Source organism: Nerophis ophidion, linkage group LG02, assembly GCF_033978795.1.
Source record: "Nerophis ophidion isolate RoL-2023_Sa linkage group LG02, RoL_Noph_v1.0, whole genome shotgun sequence".
NCBI classification, from domain to species: domain Eukaryota; kingdom Metazoa; phylum Chordata; class Actinopteri; order Syngnathiformes; family Syngnathidae; genus Nerophis; species Nerophis ophidion.
The window spans coordinates 15,355,009-15,377,826 of record NC_084612.1 but is presented as its reverse complement, the minus strand read 5'-3'; the positions used below and the strand labels follow the sequence as shown (position 1 = coordinate 15,377,826).

Genomic DNA, 22,818 nt, shown 5'->3' with positions numbered 1-22,818 from the left:
TCATCATTTATTCTCTACCAAAAACCTTCCGTAAAAGGAAAAAAAATGTACGACGGAATGACAGACAGAAATACCCATTTATATATATATATATATATATATATATATATATATATATATATATATATATATATATATTTATCAAAGGTAAATTGAGCAAATTGGCTATTTCTGGCAATTTATTTAAGTGTGTATCAAACTGGTAGCCCTTCACATTTATCAGTACCCAAGAAGTAGCTCTTGGTTTCATAAAGATTGGTGACCCCTGCCCTAAATGTATACTCATGTCATATTAGGCTCCAGTGTTACTGTTTTAACATTAGAGCTTTTATCCAATCAGAAGTCAGCTGGGTTGTTGGCAGGACTGTAATAAATCTTCCGAGGCCTTCTGATTCAACAATGAGGTGATAGATTCTGTGCAGTGTAAGTGAACGGGGCACATACAGTTGATAGACAGTTGCCATAGCCAATCAGATCACTAGTTGTTTGAGTTAGAGTTTATTTCGAACATGCGAGCATACAACATGGTACATAACAATTTCCAGTTTCTTTTTTCAACATGTTTGAAAATGAGTAGGAAGAAGCAGAGCTTTTTTAATCCTACCCCTTTTCTTTTACATAACAGTTGCTAAAACTTTTGTTCACTTCCTTTTCTCAATTTATTCACAATATACTTCATAAGTAATCACAATAAAAATAAATAAATAAATAATACTCGGTGAAGTAAGTTTTTCATATGGTGAGATGAGTAAGATTATTTTGAAAATTAATGGATGGAGGAAATAAATTCCGAATGTTTATCATGGTTCTTCTTTTTCGTACTTTGTAAACACTTTAAGTTTGAAGAGTTTCTTGAAGTGGATCATATTAGTAAATTCTTTGATCACTTTGCTTAATCCATTCTATAATTTAATTCCATATGCTGATATAATGATGGTCTTAAGTGTTGTATGTGCATACAAATGTTTTAAAATAAAATTTTTGCTAAGATTATATTTCTCCTCTTTGTTTGAGAACAATTGTTGTATATTCTTGGGTAACAGGTTATGGTTTGCTTCGTGTATAATTTTAGCTGTTTGCAAATTCACTATGTCGTGAAATCTCAGTATTTTTTTTTCAAATAAATGGGTTTGTATGTTCTCCGAACATACAAACATACTAAAAAAAAATAACTTATCAACTACGGCGTTGGCGCAGATGCACTCAATTTTTCAGGATTTATGCAGATCCCAAATACAGATCAGCATGTACCCGAAGGTAAGAAAAGTTGCTTTTGCATAATATTGCGAAACAAAACGGCAGATAATATGTCTTACCTTATACACACCCCATAATAATACACGTATGTTTAATGCGCCGACAATCTTTCAAGCTTTCCAAAGTCGTACTAAAACGTTTTGATAGATTTTTGAGCGCCGTTTTAATGTTATATATTTTTAATGGAACACTTAAAATGTTGGTTATGTTTACTTGAGACATATTGCCATCATATTGGCAATATACACTTATCTCTTATGTTTGGCTGCCATCAACTGGTTATACTTATCATTACACCATGTACCAAATAAAATAGCTTTGAGGTGAGTAAACTCAACCAAACTTATTCCTTACATTATAAGGCGCACTGTCAAGTTTTGAGGGAAAAAAAGGATTTTAAGTGTGTCTTATTATCCGGAAAAAACAGTATGATGCGGAATTTGTTCTGTCAACTTGACAACAATAGTTCTTCTGACTAAAAGCCAACATTTATTTCAACAGTGCACAAACGTTTGTACATGCAGTGTTTAGGTGGTCATTACCTGCAGTTGTACCGATCTTTATTAAAATTAAACATCCACATCAAGTCATGTATTTAGCAAACAGCGCCCAGTCAGTATTATACAGTCAATCATTGAATAGAATAATTTAAGTACAGAAGTCAAATAAAAAAAAAAGGCCGGTTAAGATTGTTATCCTTCTTAATCTTTTGTTTTGGTGTTGTTGTCTTGTTAAAGGTCATGGGTGTATTAAAGTTAAATGTCAATGTGCAATATAAAGGCTCGTGCAGTCTGCGGTGAGTGTCATTTCTTCGCCCACATCCGATACCTAACCACGTTTGACTCAGAATAAGCTTGCTATAAAGTCTACCTTTACCGCTGAAAGCATTACCTTGACAGGCATTTCTCCTCAGCAGCGCAGCGAAGTGAATACATGCGAGCTCTCTGAATGTACGTAGAAGCCTGGATGTAGTTCGGATCGGGAACCAGGTCGGGTAAACCTGGTGAAGACAGGAAGAAATTGTGTGTTTACCAAGATAACTGGAAGTATTTGGTTGTAGAAGACGGCAACATAAATTAGACTTAGACTTAGACAAACTTTATTGATCCACAAGGGAAATTGTTCCACACAGTAGCTCAGTTACAAAGCATGGAAAGGGTAAGGATGGAAAGGATAATGCAGGTATAAAGTAAACAAAAAAATCTACCATAGTAGCATTATAAAATCTAACATATATGTAATATAAATGGTAAAATGGCAAATGTGATATATATGTAATATTTACATATTATATATACAGTATATAATATATACTGATATATCATATTATTATATTATATTATAATCATATGTAATATATACAATATATAAGAAATCCCAACTACCATGTATAATATTACAGTATATGTAACATGTGCTGCAAAAAAAAAAATATAAACAAAATAAATAAATGACATATTTTGCTTTTTTTGGCACATTTCCATCAAGAGTTGTTTGAATAAAAGATCATGATTTCCTCAAACTTAAGCAAAGTTATAACAATTATTTTTGCAAAAACAAAACACTTCAACTTGAGCCAAACAAAATTGTTGCCTCGATACTGCGCAAAAACACAATTGTAGGTGATAAATTATATATTAACGTATTTTTCGGACTACAAGTAACAGTTTTTTTTATAGTTTGGGGTGCGACATATACTCCGGAACGACTTATGTGTGAAATTATTAACACATTACCGTAAAATATAAAGTAATATAATTTATCTCATTTGCTGAAGAGACGAAGAAAATGTCCGCAATCGTCACACACACGTCAACCAATAAGAATTCGGCGGGGGAGGGTCATGGCAGAAGTTCATTGTGGGTCATGGGATGCTAACTCTTATATATGCTATATGCTACTGCTGTAGCTATTAAAATTGATTATTTCATCGTTGGCAGTAACTTATAAAAACTGAGAAGGGCTGAACAAAAATAGCACCAAAAAGGAAATCATGTACTGCAGATTACAAGCTGGACGTAGTGAAATATGCAGCAGAAAACGACAAGAGGAAGCGGCGCATACCTTGGGGGTTCGCAGAGTTGTTTAGAAGCGACATCGAGGAAGAAGATTTCATCGGATTTATCGATTAAGAGTGACAGATTGTTTGGTAAACGTATAGCATGTTCTATATGTTATAGTTATTTGAATGCCTGGTATGTTAACGTAACATAATATGTTACGTTTACATACCAGGCACCTTCTCAGTTGGTTATTTATGCGTCATATAACGTACACTTATTCAGCCTGTTGTTCACTATTCTTTATTTATTTTAAACTGCCTTTCAAATGTCTATTCTTGGTGTTGGATTTTATCAAATAAATTTCCCCCAAAATTGCGACTTATACTCCAGTACGACGTATGTATGTTTTTTTCCTTCTTTATTATGCATTTTCGACCTGTGCGACGTATACTCCGGAGCGACTTATAATCCGAAAAATACGGTACATATATAATATTATATATTACAGGGGTGTCCAAGCCATATTTGGCCCCCAGCGTATTTCTTATTGGCCCGTGACAAATGCTAATGACAAAATAAACATGTCCTGGATTAGAACTTTACACAAAACGGCGTGGCGCAGTGGGGAGAGTGGCCGTGCGCAACCCGAGGGTCCCTGGTTCAAATCACACCTAGTACCAACTTCGTCACGTCCGTTGTGTCCTGAGCAAGACACTTCACCCTTGCTCCTGATGGGTGCTGGTTGGCACCAGTGTGTGAATGTGTGTGTGAATGGGTAAATGTGGAAGTAGTGTCAAAGCGCTTTGAGTACCTTGAAGGTAGAAAAGCGCTATACAAGTACAACCCATTTAAAAAAAAGAAAAAAAGAAAACTGGTCCAACTCCCCCAAAAAATGTGTCCTGAAATCCAAAATAGCTGACGAGTAACACATGTTTTTTGATGTCTACAAACTTCTTGCAAGATATTGTAAATTTTTGTAATAATAATAATATTAGTTAAAAAATAAATGCAATATCTTAAGGGGGTTAGATTAGGCAAGGCACATTTATTGTACATCAAAACTCGTACTTATACAAGTCTTTTTAAGAAGTTCACTGGCTGCTCTCTCCTCTCCCTAAATGAACTGTATATAAAATTGTTGAACTGCTGCCCTCGGGCAGGAGATACAGGATGATAAAATGCCGGACAAACAGGTTCTTTGTACCCGAGAGCAATAGTGTCGCTGAACACAATCAAGGCATAAAAAGAATGACTGTGCATGTGAGCTGTGTGCTTGGTGTTTATGTTTTTTATGTATTTGTTTTTATCTGAGTGCCAATGTTCTTATGTTTCATCTATAAATGCGCACTAATGGGTTTGCTTGCAATTTCGTTGTACAATGACAATAAAGATCTATTATATTATATTTTTATACACAAGAAAATTCAAAGTACTTTACAGATGTATAAATCTACGAGGCCAATATCCATCCATCCATCTTCTTCCGCTTATCCGAGGTCGGGTCGCGGGGGCAGCAGCCTAAGCAGAGAAGCCCGGACTTTCCTATCCCTAGCCACTTAATCCAGCTTTTCCCAGGGGATCCCGAGGCGATACCAAGCCAGCTTGGGTCTTCTCCGTGGCCTCCTACCGGTCGGACGTGCCCAAAACACCTCCCTATGGAGGTGTTTGGGTGGCGTTCTGACCAGATGCCAGAGTTTCTCACCCTATCTCAAAGGGAGAGCCCCTTCAACCGGCGGAGGAAAGTAATTTCGGCTGCTTTTACCCGTGATCTTGTGCATTTGGTCCAAACCCAAAGCTCATGACCATAGGTGAGGATGGGAACGTGGATTGACCTGTAAATTGAGAGCTTTGCCTTCCGGATCAGCTCCTTCTTCACTACAACGGATCGATACTAAAGATCGCATTACCGAAGACGCCGCATCGATCCACCAGTCGATCTCACGATCTACTCTTCCCTCACTCGTGAACAAGACTCCGAGGTACTTGGACCCCTCCACTTGGGGCAAGATCTCCTCCCCAACCCAGAGATGGCATTCCACTCTTTTCCCAGGCGAGAACCATGGACTCGGACTTGGCAGTCGAGGCCAATAAAATCATAGATTTAAAAAAATCATTTTTTAAACAATCATAAATTCATTTTAAAAAGTTTGTTACGTATAACACAAAAGCTAAGATGTGGATGTTTTGTTCAGATAGATTATGTCACGGCGGGGTTGCAGCTTGCTGCGGGGTTGTTCTCCCGGGATGCAGAACGGACAACTCCGGACGAAAGCGTGAAGGTAGGAACATGATTTATCGTCGTAAATCTGTCAGGCTTGCCCCTGACAGTTTGTCTATGTTTTAGTTTTTTCCTCTGCATTTGTCTGTTTCCTGTGTTTAGTATTTCCTGTCTTTTAGTTCCTGTCAAGTGCTCTTAATTTGTCAGCTTCCTGTCTTGTTTCCTGAGTGCTGTGTTCCTCCTCGGTGTGTTTAGTATTTCCTGTCCTTAGTTCCTGTCTAGTGCTCTTATTTTGTCAGCTTCCTGTCTTGTTCCCTGAGTGCTGTGTTCCTCCTCGGCTGCGGCTGATTGGCACCTGGCCACACCTTTTGCCAATCAGCCCGCACCTATTTGTACCTGCTTTGTCTTGTCAGTTGCTGGATCATTGTATTGTCATTTGTATTGTCGTTGCCACATGTCGTTCTTGTGTCTTTGCTACCAGACGTGTCTGGCATCGTTACAGCTGCTACCTGTCATGCTACATTTTGTACTGGTCATCGTAGCGGTAAGCTGTTCTTGTTAGCCATTAGCTCTTTTCAGTTTTTCAGTTTGCTACCCACTAGCTTCCATGCAAAAGTTCCTTTTTGTTTTCTAGCTCCCAGTGCTAGCTCCCTTAGTTTGTTGTTCTGCCCACATGCGTGCTTTTAGTTTCTACTCTTTATTTGTTCTTATTCTAATATTTTATATTAAATCGTGTTTTTTCATTCAATGCCTGCCTCCTTCTCTGCATCTTGGGGTTCAAGACCAAATAACTGTGACAAAATCCTACAAATTACAAATGGACAGGAACCAAACAAAAGGAAAGCGTGCCGTTCGCGCGAGAAGCTAAATAACCAAAACTTAGCACAGGAATCATTAGCCGAGAAAACATGAATGAATAGCTGTCAGATTAGCGCTTGGCAGCAGGTGAACGTGCCAAACACTAATCAGAGGCAGGTACAATTTGTACCCACGGTAAACAAAACAAACCCAGAAGTGCACAAAACAGGAACTAAGGGAGTCCAAAACTAACAAAACATAACTAAACAAAACAGGTTAGCTTACATTGACCTACATTGTGCTGGTTTTAATATATTTCATCTACAAATTGAGTCAAAATATAGCAATTGACGCTGTGGTTAACCTTGGAATCGCAGCAAAACACATTTTGCGATATTCAACACCCTACTGCTGTCCGGCGATGAAAGTGGATGGTGAACCCCCCCTAATTCGTCATGTTTCATGTGTCAGGTCAACCGTGACGAATGGGTAGTATGAATGTTATTCCTACTGTATGACGTTACTCGGCCCTCCAAAAATAATCTTGTTACTTCTTTGGAGTTGCTGTGTCCATCTTCTTTTATTGAGAGTCCAACATGTGGTCCTTAAATCACCACCATGTTCATCATCTGTTATTGCATGACTATTTATGGAGGATGGTGGGAAGATTAGTCAGTGGAACGGGGAGAGTGGCCGTGCCAGCAATCTGAGGGTTCCTGGTTCGATCTCCACCTTCGTCCAACGTAGTAACGTCTGTTGTGTCCTTGTGCAAGACACTTCACCCTTGCTCCTGATGGGTCGTGGTTAGGGCCTTGCATGGCAGCTCCCGCCATCGGTGTGTGAATGTGTGTGTGTGAATGGGTGAATGTGGAAATAGTATCAAAGCGCTTTGAGTACCTTGAAGGTAGAAAAGCAATTTACAAGTGTAACCCATTTTTAAAATGTTCTTCCTCAAAAAAAGTTTGAGTTTATTTCGAACATGCAGGCATACGACATGAAACATTACAATTTCCAGTTCCTCTTTTCGACATGTTCGAAAAGCAGTAGGAAGAAGCATAGCATATTTAATCCTACCCCTTTTCTTTTATATAACAGTTGCTAAAACTTTTGATGACTTCCATCCATCCACGTTATTCCGCTTAGCTGAGGGCGGGTCGCGGGGGCAGTAGCCTAAGCAGGGAAGCCCAGAATTCCCTCTCCCCAGCCACTTCGTCCAGCTCTTCCTGGGGGATCCCGAGGCGTTCCCAGGCCAGCCGGTAGACATAGTCTTCCCAACGTGTCCTGGGTCTTCACCGTGGCCTCCTACCGGTTGGACGTGCCCTAAACACCTCCCTAGGGAGGCGTTCGGGTGGCATCCTGACCAGATGCTCAAGCCACCTCATCTGGCTCCTCTCGATGTGGAGGAGCAGCGGCTTTACTTTGAGCTCCTCTCGGATGGCAGAGCTTCTCACCCTATCTCTGAGGGAAACCCCGCCACTCGGCGGAGGAAACTCATTTCGGCCGCTTGTACCCCTGATGTTATCCTTTCGGTCATGACCCAAAGCTCATGACCATAGGTGAGGATGGGAACGTAGTTCGACCGTTAAATTGAGCGCTTTGCCTTCCGGCTCAGCTCCTTCTTCACCACAAGTGACTTTTGGTCACTTCCTGTTCTCAATTTATTCACAGTATACTCCAAAAGAAATCACAAAAAAAAAGAAAAAAAAAAAAAAGAATAATAATTGGTGAAGTAAGTTATGTTTCATATGATGAGATAAGTAAGATTATTTTGAGAATGAAAGAATGGATGAATGAAATACATTTAGAATGCTTATCATGGTTCTTCTTCTTTGTACTCTGTAAACACTTTAAGTTTAAAGTGTTTAAATTCACTGCAGGCGGGATTTATCGTATTCGATCTGATCCTTGATATCTGCAAACCTGAACGAAAAACTCAATTTCCTCACCTCTGGTTAATTGGTTACCAATTGATATTTTTAGTGTTGAAAACTTAACTGTTTTTTGATTTGTATTGCAATAAATTGTGAACGAGCATAATCATCTTTCCTTATTTTGGACAGCTGCTCTCACTACATTGGGTTCTTAATATTTATATTTGTTTTAAGCAACATTTTTATTAGATTTTAATATTTTACCACTCGGGTCCATTACAAAGTTTTTATATTTCATATGATGAGATAAGATAGGCGCCAGCGCCCCCCGCGACCCCGAACGGGAATAAGCGGCAGAAAATGGATGGATGATGAGATAAGTACGATTATTTTGAGAATGAAAGAATGGATGGATGAAATACATTCAGAATGTTTATCATGGTTCTTCTTCTTTGTACTTTGAAGTGTTTAATTTCACTGCTGGAGGGATTTATCTTATCTTATCTGATCCTTGATAGCTGCAGACCTGAACGAAAAACTCAATTTCCTTATTTCTAAATCGAAACATTTAAAATTCCGACTAAATTGGAAGTGAACCATCATCTGTTGCGCATGACGTGTAATTCAACATTATTTAACACAGATCATCTCCGTGATCTTTCTGCTATTCAGCCCGACATTATCACATATTTGTCATCCATATTTAAATCCCTGGCATTTATCGTAGCGCTGATGGGTGGCATAAGGGGCAAACCATGACGGGGTCAACGGTTCAAAAACGGGTTGCGGTGCCGGAAGCCGCCGGCCACTAATTACTGTGCATTCTAGATGATTAGCACGCTTTTCTAACGAGCTGCTCCATAGGCCTTTTTAAACTAAGGGTGATATCGGGGTAATGGTGCCAAAGGGTCACATTTGTGTAAAAATCATCCAGAACAGAGCAAGGTAACACACTCATTCAGCCTCCAACTAACTGGATCTTATTATTATTATTAGAGAAATGCGTTATGCAGACGATGCTATGCTGTCTTGGCTAATTTGATGTGAGCTTCCCTGACTCGCATTTGAATATGAACCTGCCATTTAGGGTTAACCTTTAATAAAGTGTGCCCCGCTTTATGAGTTCCATCTTTGGGGGATAACGCTCAACTCGGAAACATGGAAGCTAGTACCGGGGGCGCTTTATTGCCATTGAGACAATGTTTGTTGTACTTTGCTTGCACAAGAGCAGAAAAGAATGTGCGTGGTGGAAGAAAAACAACAGTAATCTCACACTGGTGTTTGGGAAACTGACCAAGTCTGAAAGATAGATTTTCATTCCCTGCCAGAAACGTCATTATATCGGACTTTATAATATGCTCATAAAACAACACAAGTAACAGGGAGACCGTTTTTATCCAAGAGGAGAGTGAAGGCAGCGATAATACAACAATGTAGAGACTGTGGGTTTGACTATTGAGTATTTTATTGATTATGGGATAAGCAGCAGAAAATGGATGGATGATACTTTTCGTCACTTATTGTTTGTCTTTGATAGACTAATGTGTATATTTTAGGCCATTGGTTCTTTGCAAAAATGTGTACAGTATATCTATTTTTATATTGGTATTTTTATCTTTGGTATGAAAATTGTTATGTAACAAAAGTTATTAGTATTTTTTGGTTCTTTGTTGTTGCTATTTTTGTATAATGACAATTTATTATTGGATCATGTTGTACTGCATTTTTAATCTTTTGTTTTGTGGTCGTGTGATGTTTTTTGCCTGGACCCCAGGAAGAATAGTCTCCACTGCGGTGTAGACTAATGGGGATCCTTAATAAACTAAAAAAAAATACTGTGGGCTATAACACAACAACAATGGAACGTCTTCTATATTTACTTCGTTAAGGAAATACTTTTTATCAAAATAGAGCCATGCCAAGCAAATTTGATTTGCCATATTTTTCAGGGTATAAGTCTCCAGGAGTATAAGTCGCACCTGCCGAAAATGCACGATGAAGGAAAAAAACATATATAAGTCGCACTGGAGTATAATTTTTTTGGGAAATTTATTTGATAAACCCAACACCAAGAATAGACATTGGAAAGGCAATTTATAATAAATAAAGAATAGTGAACAACAGGCTGAATAAGTGTACGTTATATGACGCATAAATAACCAACTGAGAAGGTGCCTGGTTTGTTAACGTAACATATTATGATAAGAGTCATTCAAATAACTATAACATATCGAACATGCTATACGTTTACCAAACAATCTGTCACTCCTAATCGCTAAATCCCATGAAATCTTATACGTCTAGTCTCTTACGTGAATGAGCTGAATAAAATTATTTGATATTTTACGGTAATGTGTTAATAATTTCACACATAAGTCGCTCCTGAGTATAAGTCGCACCCCCGGCCAAACTATGAAAAAAAACTGCGACGTATAGTCCCAAAAATACGGTATATATATTTTTTTACTTGTTACTAAAACGGCCTACTTTCATCTCCGTAATATCGCTAAATTCGTTCCATTTTGTCCACCACCGACGCTGAGATCATCATTCATGCGTTTGTTACATCTTGTCTCGATTACTGTAACGTATTATTTTCAGGCCTCCCTATGCCCAGCCTTAAAAGATTACAGTTGTTACAAAATGCTGCTGCTGGACTTTTGACAAGAACAAGAAAGTTTGATCATATTACGCCTTCACTGGCTCACCTGTGCACTTAAGATGTGACTTTAAGGTTTTACTACTTACGTATAAAATACTACACGGTCTAGCTCCATCCTATCTTGCTGATTGTATTGTACCATATGTCCCGGCAAGAAATCTGCTTTCAAAGAACTCTGACTTATTAGTGATTCTCAGAGTTCAAAAAAGGTATGTGGGCTATAGAGCGTTTTCTATTGGGGCTCCAGTACTCTGGAATGCCCTCCCGGTAACAGTTAGAGATGTTACCTCAGTAGAAGCATTTAAGTCCCATATTAAAACTAATTTGTATACTCTAGCCTTTAAATAGAATCCCCTTTTAGACCAGTTGATCTGCCATCTCTTTTCTGCTCTCCTTTGTGGAGGGGGGGGCACAGATTAGGTTACTACAGAAAAACCGCTAGCTGTTCAAAGACGGGACCAAGGATGGACCACTCATCTGTGCATCCGTTAGGGACGTCTCTGCACTGCTGACCTGTTTCCACCCAAGACGATCTCCTGCTGGCCCCACTATGGAGTGGACTCTCACATTATTATACTAAATCCACTCAAAATCCATTGCACCGGTCGCCCATGGGCGGGGTCCCCACATCTGCGGTCCCCTTCAAAGTTTCTCATTGTCATCCCATTGGGTTGAGTTTTTTTCTTACCCTGATGTGGGATCCGAGCCGAGGATGTCGTTGTGGCTTTGAGACACTTGTGATAAATAAACTTTGATTGATTGATTGATTGATTAAATGTATAAATGGTGGCCAGGGACTGCATGAGCGCTGCCAGGACGAGCGGTGCGGCAGTTCAGTCAGGCAAACATGAATTCAAAACATGCTCTGTGACATTGTATAGCATTTCATGAACATTTGTGAAGATACAATGAGATAGTTACTGTAATGTGGGAGGTATACACACAGCTTTTCAATGCAAATAGTAGTCATCATATTTGGAAAAAAAACATTACACCTGACACTTAAAAATAGATTGGGAAATGTTTGGCTCTGTATTTTAGAGTTTAGTTTGGTAGTGTGAGGTGGCCGTGTGTCCCGGAGGCAAGCACGGCTTGCAGGGCTTCTGTGTATAGAGAATTGGCCGCAGGCTGGCACGGCTCCATGGAGGTGAGTGTTTGTCAAATACACTGAAAATATGTTTCCCTTTTCCCCTCAATGACAGCATCTCAGTCACATTACGACAAGACAAGACTTTCTGCATTTAGATTCTGTTTTTAGCGAACATTGATTCCGTTCACGATTCCGATAAAACGTAAATCTATGATTCTGTTCACTTCTGCGTACTGGGATGTGGGGCGTTAAAAGAACGACTCCGATTGGCTGTTACACTGTCTTTTTTTTATGCTTTGCAGCAGCGCCTGGACTAAAATGACAGTGTCATAACTACGACGGTCAGTTGGATAAAAAATCATTGATATCAGTATCATTACTCCAGAGTTATCCTAAAAATACCGGTACTCAATAAACATCCTTACTCGTAAGTGGAGGTACTACACACTAAAAAATGTTGGATTAAAAATAACCCAATTTCAACCCAACCCCTGATTGGAGTTATTTTAACTCAACATTTTGGGCTAACTTTTTCAACCCAACTTTTCCGTTGAATTATTTAACCAAAAAGTTGAGTTATGATAACTTAATGTTGAGTTATTCCCAACCAAACTATTGGGTTGAATTATTTAACCCAAAAGTTGAGTTATGCTAACTCAATGTTGGTTGATTCACAACCCAACTATTGGGTTTAATGTATTTCACACAAAAGCTGAGTTATGTTTACTACAATGTTGGCTTATTCTCAACCAAACTGTTGAGTTTAATTATTGAATCCAGTAGTTGAGTTATACTAACTCAATGTTGGTTGATTCACAACCCAACTATTGGGTTGAACGTATTTCACACTAAAGCTGAGTTATGCTCACTACAATGTTGCGTTATTCCAGACCCAACTATTGGGTGGCGCAATTTAGCGCTCCTTGACCCAATAGTTGGTTAAAAATGATACATTTTACTGCTGATTTGTCATACTCCTTCCCAACTACTAAACAAAACTATTTGTATCCCATTAAAATATACTCAGAAGCAGGATGTGAGTGATGTTTTTTTAATTTTTTTTTTTTTTAAATTGCCGTGTACGGTCATAATCGGGGTCGCATTTTACTGCTTGGATCTTTCTCCCAGGATGCAGACAGGACTTTTGAGGCAAAGTGCAGGTAAGAAAATGATTTATTGTACATAAATCATGCGGGATGCAAACAAAAGAGCACAAACGTGTCGGAAATCTAACGGAATAGCAAACAAGAAAAGCTTAGCATGTAAACAGGCACACAAAAAGGCGAAGCTTAGCTCAGGAATCAAATCAGTAGCCGTCGTAACTGTTGTGTGGAAGCAAATAAGAAAGCCAGATTGAGTGTGGCGAAAAGCAGGGAATAAGTAGTTCTCTGATTAGTGCTCAGGAGCAGGTGAGCGTCCCGAACATTAATCAGAGGCAGGTGAAAACAATTTGCACTCATGACAACTAAAACACAAACTCAGGGGCTGCTCAAAACAGGACCTGAGGAAGTCAAAAACTAAACAAACATGATCCGGGCACCGGGTCATGACAATAGTAGTTCTATACAGCATGCTCAAATATTTTTGTGTACATAAGATGTTTGATTGTAAATAATGGTAATGAGATTAATCCTTAATTAAATTCTCTTCAAGAAAAAAAGTACCTTTTTAATAAAAATGCCTTTTTTTTAACCAAAAATGCATTCCTCATTGAAAAACAACCTAAAAATGGTTCATAGTTTTGAAATCCCAGAAATTGAGTTGAAATAATAAAAAAATTGATTGCTCTTCATAGAGATAACTCCAAAATGTAACCCAACACTCGCAACTCATAAATTGGGTCATCAAAATAACCCAGCATTTTTTTAGTGTGTACTGTAATTAACTGTTAATATTTTAGCGGGCCCCTCTGCACTGGAAACATTGGGCCACAAGGTCAAAAAAAAAGGTTGAACACAGAGCTAGGGCACGCCCTGACATTGTAGGGACTACCAACAGGCAAAAGAAAGCCTGCATCGAAGCCACATCTTGTTTTTGTCTCAATAAGTTTTTTTATGTGTAGTTTTGAATCCAGTCTTCAATGGGTTGCTGGGATTTGGATTTCCACTCATCATGTTTCCACACTACACACAGGATATACACAGATCAAACGTTGTTCATGGGACCATGGTGCGGCCAATTTTGCATGAAGATGTGCATGTCAAAATAGCAGAAATTTGACCTCAAACGTATTCCGAGCCCTTTCCTGCTCCATCACCGATAAGAATATAGTGACAAACTACCCTCAACTTTTCCACTTTTTCCACATCCTCAGTGCTGATCTTTTAAGGCAGGATCCTGATGAGAGTGCGGAAATATGACCATATCACACCAATTCTCTAATCAAAGGATTGAATACAAAGTCTTCCTACAAACCCACCAGTGCCTCAAAGAACTACTCACCCCCAAATCTTCCACACGACACCTCCGCTCCTGACAGGCTAACCTCCGACCTCCGAGGACAAAGCTACGAACACTGCTCCCAGTCTGTGGAACGCTCTCCCTGACCACCTGAGGGCACCACAGACTGTGGATGCTGTTTAAAAAGGCTTAAAACCCTTCTTTTTAAAAAAGCCTTTTTTAAGATATATGCATACTGGTTCTATCTAGTTGGCTGTTCTAGTTTTTATTTTATTTTTTTAAATTATTTTTTAATACACTGTAGTTGAGGTTCTTTACCCAATGTAATATATTGGATCCACTTTGGACTGGATTCTCACGGTTACGTTAGATCCACTATGGATTGGATTTATACAATAACATGTTAGATCCGCTCGACATCCATTGCTTTCGGTCCCCTAGGGGGAGGGGGGTTGCCCACATATGCGGTCCTCTCCAAGGTTTCTCATAGTCATCATTGTCGACATCCCACTGGGGTGAGTTTTTCCTTGCCCTTATGTGGGCTCTACCGAGGATGTCCTTGTGGTTTGTGCAGCCCTTTGAGACACTTGTGATTTAGGGCTATATAAAAAAACATTGATTGAATGTAAAGTGCTTTTGACAAATAAAAGCTATTATTATTAGCAGTAATACTGTGCAACAGTGTATATTAATTATGTTATGTTATTCTGCAGTGGAATTAGTTTTAGTACAAAACATGCATCAAATTAAATCTTTTCACATAAATAAAAGAGTGTGAAAAACCTCAGGGCCTTAATTTAGCCAGGGTCTGCCCTGATCACACACAATTTCAACAGATGTTCAAGCATCTGTAACAACATTTTTATGGTATTATGTTTATGGCGTGCTTATGAAAACCACATAGGACGTCCCAAAACGTAATGTTTGCTAAGTGTTTCACATCCAGGTGAGTCTCGCCGTCATGACACAGTCTAAATAAGAACTTTAAAGTTGCCGGCTCTTATGCAAACACCCCACTGAGAGCTCCCTCTCTGAGGCAGATGTGGTAGGACAGGGCCACACTTCCTGAGGCAGACCATGTAAACATTGGAAGAGCCGTGTGAGACCACAGCATATTATTTTTTCTCTCCCTTTTTCCTCCCTCTTCCACCGAGGAAGACTTTGTTCTTTAATCTTTTCAAATGAGAAATTGGGTCTCTTTTATAAGGATAAAGTGTTTGGAGAGACCAAAAGCTGATCGGCTCTCAACAGCATGTGACAAAACCAAGTATTACGTTTTAAGTGGGACACGCTTTGGAGAACTTAGATCTTGCCAGGCGTTTTATACCAGTGTAGTAGTAAAAAAAATAAAATAATAATAATAAAGGACGCGCAGGCTGCCTTTAACATACTTTAAAGCTAAAAACTGTGTGAGCTACAGAGGCAGCGACACATCCGGATATTTCACATTTATTGAGGTCAGACTAAAGACGCAGAAGAAGTGAGTCATAGTTTTAGCGCAGTTTTTTTTTTTATGATGTGTCGATTTATAGAGAGTACTTGTAGAGAAAATGAGGCAAAAACATTTGTAATTGGGTGTGCGATCAGATTTCATCTTCTGCAGTGCAAATCATTTAACCTCTGCGATTATTTTAAAAAACAAATTAAACAACCATGACTTGTAATATAATTCTAATTTGAGATGATTTATCTTAAATTTTTTCCTAAAATACAATTTTAGCAATTTTATTTTGGCACAATGAAAATCAGTTTTGGGATTATTCTAAATACATTGAAATGACTAATTTTGATTAAGAAATTCAGCATTTTAATATAATGGTAATCACTGATATTTATGCATTTTAATTGCATTTAGTTAAAAAAAAACACAGAACAAAATGGTGGACATACAATTTAATTATTGTTATTATTTAAAATAAAAACTTTAACCATAAGGCTACAACATTATAATGGATTATTGCAGTGGTTCTCACCTCAGAAAAAACTTGGCTTTCCAAGTACCACCATACTGACCAACATTAAAATAAAGTAGCATTGTAGGCCTATTTATTCATTAAAAACAAGGCGGAGGTTTCATTTAAATACTTAATATTTTGGCCACTACAACATTAAAAACAGCACAAACATCATCAACAATGATACTTCATATTGCGTACCACAGTTTGAGAATCACTATATTATTGGATGTGATTATTTTATTACCACAATGCTAATTATTTTAACAATTAATTTGATGTCCATTTCCTTTCATTATTTCACATATTATATGACTACTACCATAGCTCATCTATAAAATAAACTTTGACATGGCATCAAGCTTGTAGTGTATAATAGAATTTGTTTGATTGTATCATTAGTAGTTTTCCAGGCTAGGACTAATGAGCGAAATAACTAAGCATGCTTTGCAGCGTCCTTTTAATGAATTAATCAGTGCCAATTATTGTCTAATTATTCTTCAGTCCTGATGGCCGGCGGCTTTGTTTATGAATATTTAGAGGAAGGCCATATTGCAGTGTCGTGCAAAGTGTGCATTTATTTTCGATAAACTCACTTTCAAACACGTCTTTGCCACAGCAAGTAAGTAAGTCGTATACTTTAAAGTCATGCATCACTTGGATGAATGGAGGAGCAGTACTCTAAACAACAATATGTCATAATTTCACCACAAAATAACTACAGTGTCAATACAAGCCCCATATTATTTCACATTCTGATGTCTAATATGTTATGATGTAGTTTTTATGTTATCATATATGGATCAATTTCCCTATGTTAAATAGTATTCAATCATTTTTGGGGCGGTATTGCTCGGTTGGTAGAGTGGCCGTGCCACCAACTTCAGGGTTCCAGGTTCAATCGCCGCTTCCACCATCCTTGTCACTGCCGTTGTGTCCTTGGGCAAGACACTTTACCCAGCTGCTCCCAGTGCCACCTACACTGGTTTAAATGTAACTTAGATATTGGGTTTCACTATGTCAAAAATGCTTTGAGTCACTAGAGAAAAGCGCTATATAATTCAATTCACTTTTTGTTTGCACATTATCTATGTTCTGTATTGTATTTCATTTGTTTCTGAATGTATTCCTTAGTTGTTATTTATTTTTTATCATTAAAGTAATTCAATTACAAGTCAGTTCAGCTTGAATATCCCTTTTATGCAGCACTATAAACAACGGAACTATTTCCAGAGTGCTGCATATCAAAAGAAACAATAAAAAGTAAACAAATTACAGGTATTTAAAATGAAATAAGTAAAACAATAAAAAAGAAAAGAATAAAACAATAAAAGACATCAATAAAATACAATAAAACAATAAAAAAATAATAAATAAAATATAATTATACAATGAAAGACACAAAGGACCACAAGACTCACGCCGATTTAAAAGCCAGAGAATAATAAAAGTGAGTTTTAGACTTAGACTTAGACTTCCTTTGTTGTCTTTCAAATTTGAACTTTACAGTACAGATAAGAACAACATTTTGTTGCATTAGCTCGGGGTAATGCAGGATAAAAGTGCAATAAGGGGCAGATACAAATAAATAGATTACTGTACAGACTTTGGCATATGCATTCACGTTTACGGATGTATGTTATATTGTCTCCGTTTTGGGGGGGAATTGAGGGGACTATAATCTTTTTTTTTTTTAAATAATAATTTTGTTTGATTTTAAGACGATATCACAAAATTCCATAAGAATAAAAAAGGTATAGTTGTGTTTTTTTTTAAACAAATATTTTTAATGTTTTCCATTCTTAAGTACCGGTTTAAGCACTGTTAGGAGTACCAGCACCGTTTGTTTTTTTTTTGGTACCGATTTGGTCCTGGTATCATTTGAAATGGAAACAATACCGTTTCCTCTTTAAGACGGAATAAAACCATATAGCAAGCATCACCACTACCAGAGGTGGGTAGTAACACGCTACATATACTCCGTTACATCTACTTGAGTAACTTTTGGGATACATTGTACTTCTAAGAGTAGTTTTAATGCAACATACTTGTACTTGAGTATATTTATAGAGAAGAAACGCTACTTTTACTCCGCTCCATTTATCTACATTAAGCTCGCTACTCGCTACTGATTTTTATCGATCTGTTAATGCACGCTTTGTTTTGGTTTGTCAGACAGACCTTCAAAGTAGGATCTGTCACATGCCTGGGTTCCACCAATAAAATGCAGTCACTGGTGACGTTTGACTCCATTTCACCAATCAAATGCAGCCACTGGTGACGTTTGACTCCGTTTCACCAATCAAATGCAGTCACTGGTGACGTTTGACTCCATTTCACCAATCAAACAGAGCCAGGTAGTCACATGATTAACTGCCCAAAACGTTTCAGCGGCAAACAACAACAACAATGGCAGAGACGACCACGAAAGCAAACACCCCTGGCCTCACATAAAATTGATGTTCACGCTTCAGACAACCAAAAAAACATTTATGTAGGGCGTTGTCATATGTGTTTCCCCAAACAAGTGCACATTTCAGCTTACGTGAACTCAATATCAAATTTGAGGAAGCACATCACAGTAAGTAACGTTAGTAGATATTTTGGCTGTCACCGAGGGCTAATGTTAGCTTCCCTGCTATGAATCACTGGCAAATGTACGTAGTTTGGGTATAATTTATTAACGTACTGCAGCCTCACAGACAGACAGAGACACAAACACTCAGGCATGCATAAAATCCCCAATCAGAAGTGCACATGTGTTCCCAGGTGCAGCCCACACCTATCAGACTATAGGATTTGCATCAAGGCTAACTTGTTATTTTCCTTTGTAAATCTCTGCCTACTGAGCCTATGGTGCTGTTACGTTATTGTGGCTCAATTTGCCTTATTTTTTTTTATTTTAATATATTATTACTTAATATATTTTAACATAATATTATATTAATGATAACATCTTTAAAATATTATATTTTTCCCCTTGGGGATTATAAAAGTATTTCTGATTTCTGATTCTGATATGTTATTGTTTTAGTTACTTAAGAGATATTCCTGGCTCTGAATTTGTTCATTGCTATTCTTATGTTTTTGTGCATTACTTGTTGCCGTCATCATTAAACAAACATGTTACTCATCAGTTACTCAGTACTTGAGTAGTTTTTTCACAACATACTTTTTACTTTTACTCAAGTAAATATTTGGGTGACTACTTCTTATATTTACTCGAGTTATAAATCTCTAAAGTAACAGTAATCTTACTTGAGTACAATTTCTGGCTACTCTACCCACCTCTGACCACTACTAATAATTGTAAGTCATTTAATGTGATGGTTGTAAGAAGCACACAAATATAAATACATCTTGTACAAACAAAATGTTAGAGCTCAGTTTAAGAAAAATGTCGTGCACGCGCTAGCATCCCGCTAATGTTTATGATAGTTTGCATTTATGTACATCCTTCTTGCTTTTTTAGCTATTGACCAAACAGTGAAATTTTACTCAAAAATAAATTAAATACGTTAAGACGAGCGCAAAATTTTGTGTTTCGAGACTTAGAGCCTCCGTGGTATTTTTATTAATAATAGTTCTATTTCCCATTCCGTGTGTGTAAAACTACTATAGAGATCAGTGTGATGTCGACACACCTGATATCATTTAGCACTATGGGAGCTTTCGCTCTCAGCTTTTCAAAAGGCTGAATGCTGGTGTTTGCTGCTCCCTAAAACACAAATCTGCATTGTTGAGTCAAAAAAGCTCCTTGGTTTTCCTCGTCTTCAAACAGCCCGAAGGCAAGGGGAACCTCGGAAATCTCACATTGTAGGCTTCAATTTTGTTTTTGTTTTCCGTATCAGCAGCTATACACGCGGGGCTCGCCTGAGAGCTGCGAGCTTTTCTAAGTAGTTCTTGTTGTGGTCCACATGTTTTATTAACTTACGCTGACTTTGACAATCCTAATGAAAGCCTTCTTTCCACTCCTTTTTCAGACGTGCTGAATTATGCAAATGTCAACATCTTGAATGTAACTTTGTTAAGCATGTTCCAAATTATTCTACCTCGGAGGACTCCTTAAGGGGGACTTTCCATATCTCCCTCCCTAGTTCTCAGGGAGTGGTGAATTGCTGTACCCCTCCCATTTTCTCCCTATACTCTCCAAGTGGGCTTACTCTTTCCTGTCCCCAAGTGCCAGAGTTAGTCCTCCCCCCTTCTCGCCAGACCCAATGAGGTCACCCGCGCCGTTACCAAACTGCGTTATCCCCCCCCCCCCCCCCTCATGTGCAAACACAGTGCTTCTAGTGTGCTGGGATTTCAAAATTTTAAAACACAGCACAGGCAGCATTTGGATAACTTTTACACTGATTGCTTAAGACATCTGATAAACCTGCTGGATTTTGCATGCAAATTCCTACCAGGAATCATCATGATCTTCTCAAAGACAGAAATCCCCCAAGTGGCTGCAAGTGAAGTCGTTCCGGCTATGTGAAATATTTAATAAGTCTTCTTCAAACCCTGTCTCTCTCCCCCTGAGAGATCCATTCCAACTTCCTGAACAAAATGTGTACACTTTCTACCCGAAGCAAAAAAATAAAGATTACTTTACCTCTTCGATCTTGTTGGTACACGCTCCCGACGTTGCTTTGCTCGATGGCAGAGTTCGGAGAGTTTCTTCCGGATGGGATGGGCCGCAAGAAGGGTGGCTGGGGTCTTCCAAACGGTGGGAACTGCTCATACTGAGGGCTGTGCACCGGGGGTTGGCCGGGGCCTGGTCCGGACTGGTCTGCTGTGGCTTCGGGGACTGAGGCGGCGGCTGCAGCTGCAGCAGCTGCAGCTGCAGCGGCAGGGTCCTCGTTGTAGAGACTATGAGTATATCTGCGATCGAGGCCGTCTTGAAAGGGTGGCTGTGCAGGACGTGGGGCCGCAACAGGGTTGGTCCCATAGCCATAAGACTGATAGTATAGGTAACTGTCATCTGTGAATTCAGAGGGAGAACCTGGAAGTATGGGAGCGCCACCTGGCAGTATTGGGGCACCACCCGTGTACCCCTGTCCAGCACCATATCCTCCAGCGCCATAACTCCCACCTGGAACAGGCTGAAAGGGTGGCTCGTAGCTCTGGTATGGTGCCTCTCCATAACTGGGGTCAAATGGCACTGGTTGATAGACAGGCTGCTGAGGGACGGGATACTGAGGGTATGATGGTATGTTGTATGGAGATGATGGATAGGAAGATGAGGAGGATGTGGATTGCCTTACTCGAGTCCCGGTGGATCCCTGCAAGCGAGTTCCACCTGTTGCACCTGCAGTTTGTCTCCAGTTATCAGGCACTATGCCAAAGCCAAAAGGATGCCTGGCCTGCCCTCGTATCGTCTCCGAGGAACCCCTCGAGGGCGCCTGTCTGCGGACGTTGCCCCCTTGAGTCCTTCGGGGCGACTGAGGGCGATTGTCGGCCACCACTATTGTGTGATCCCGGTCCTGGGCGGCAGTTCCAGATGGAACATATTCAGCTCCACTGTTGAGCAAGCTGAACAAACGGCCGTTGTTCTCCCACTGGATCACCTGCCTCCACGGGGTGGTCGAGCCGTCCTGCCTCAGGGTCCGACTCTGGCTCTGTCGCTGGGCCTGTCCCGTCCCTGCGAGCATGAACACTGCACAAACCACAATGACAGGCAACATCATGACTCCCCCTTAAAAAGTGTCTTTGAAGTCAAAACACCTGTAGCTCTGTCAAAAAAACAAAACAAAAAAAACCATCCCCTAGGGTTTGTGCGCGGGTTGACTTGGGGTGATGCAAGGCTTCTGCTCAGGTGCATCTGCAGGTCTTTCTTAGTCAGCAAGAGATGGTGAATCCAGGAGAAGTGCTACGTGAGACCCAGTGGTCTGTTTAGCGTCTGCTGGCTGGCCTGTCAGTTCCTGTGCACTGCACTCCACTCCACTGCAAGTTTCTATTTGCCTGATTGCTTACAATGAGCTGTGAAAAAAAATCTCCAAAGGTTTTTTTTTTTCTTCTTCTTCTTAAGGCGAGGTCCCACATGGCCCTAGTGCTAGTGATGTTTCCTGGCCCGCAACAGCCAGCCCTCTGTGAGGCCTCCAAAATCAACATTACCATCTGCAAAGGCATGCAGACGTATAGTGTTAAAGTTACACCTCCGTTTGCCACTTATTGAACTCTTTTCTCATTGTGTTGTGCGCGCACACACACGCGCGCCATATGCGAGCAACAGGTGTTTTTACGGTCCGTTATGCTGTCGATTCAGCGTTTAAACCTCCACAAAATGCCAATAATCACAAGCAGATGTGAAGGTTTGTAATCTGTAACAGCAGCGTTCAGTCATAGAGGATAACAGCGCTTGGAACACATAGCATGCAACACATGCTGACATCATGGAAACAAGGAATGAGAGATAACTGAAAGAATGAGTGAGGAATGAGGGTCATACATGTGCAATGGATTCTTGAAAAGGCTTGAATGGTGATGTCACATGTTCAAGGTTGTAGGATACAGTGGTTTTAAAGTGTTTGACTATTAACATAAAAAAAAGAATAAGAAATACACCACAATTCATAGTTA

General features: G+C 39.3%; 1 protein-coding gene across 1 annotated transcript in view; it reads right to left on the bottom strand.

Annotated features, from left to right (window-relative positions):
* Window positions 1-22,223, bottom strand: part of loxl1 (lysyl oxidase-like 1) — a 59,944-nt gene extending 37,721 nt beyond the window's left edge. Inside the window, exons 1-2 of the mRNA XM_061878000.1 lie at window positions 20,852-22,223; window positions 2,149-2,257 (exon numbers count right to left, since the gene is read on the bottom strand). Of these exons, the coding sequence (XP_061733984.1) occupies window positions 2,149-2,257; window positions 20,852-21,926 (1,184 nt within the window). The 5' untranslated portion in view covers window positions 21,927-22,223. The remainder of the gene's footprint in view (window positions 1-2,148; window positions 2,258-20,851) is intronic.
* Window positions 22,224-22,818: the final 595 nt, after the last annotated feature.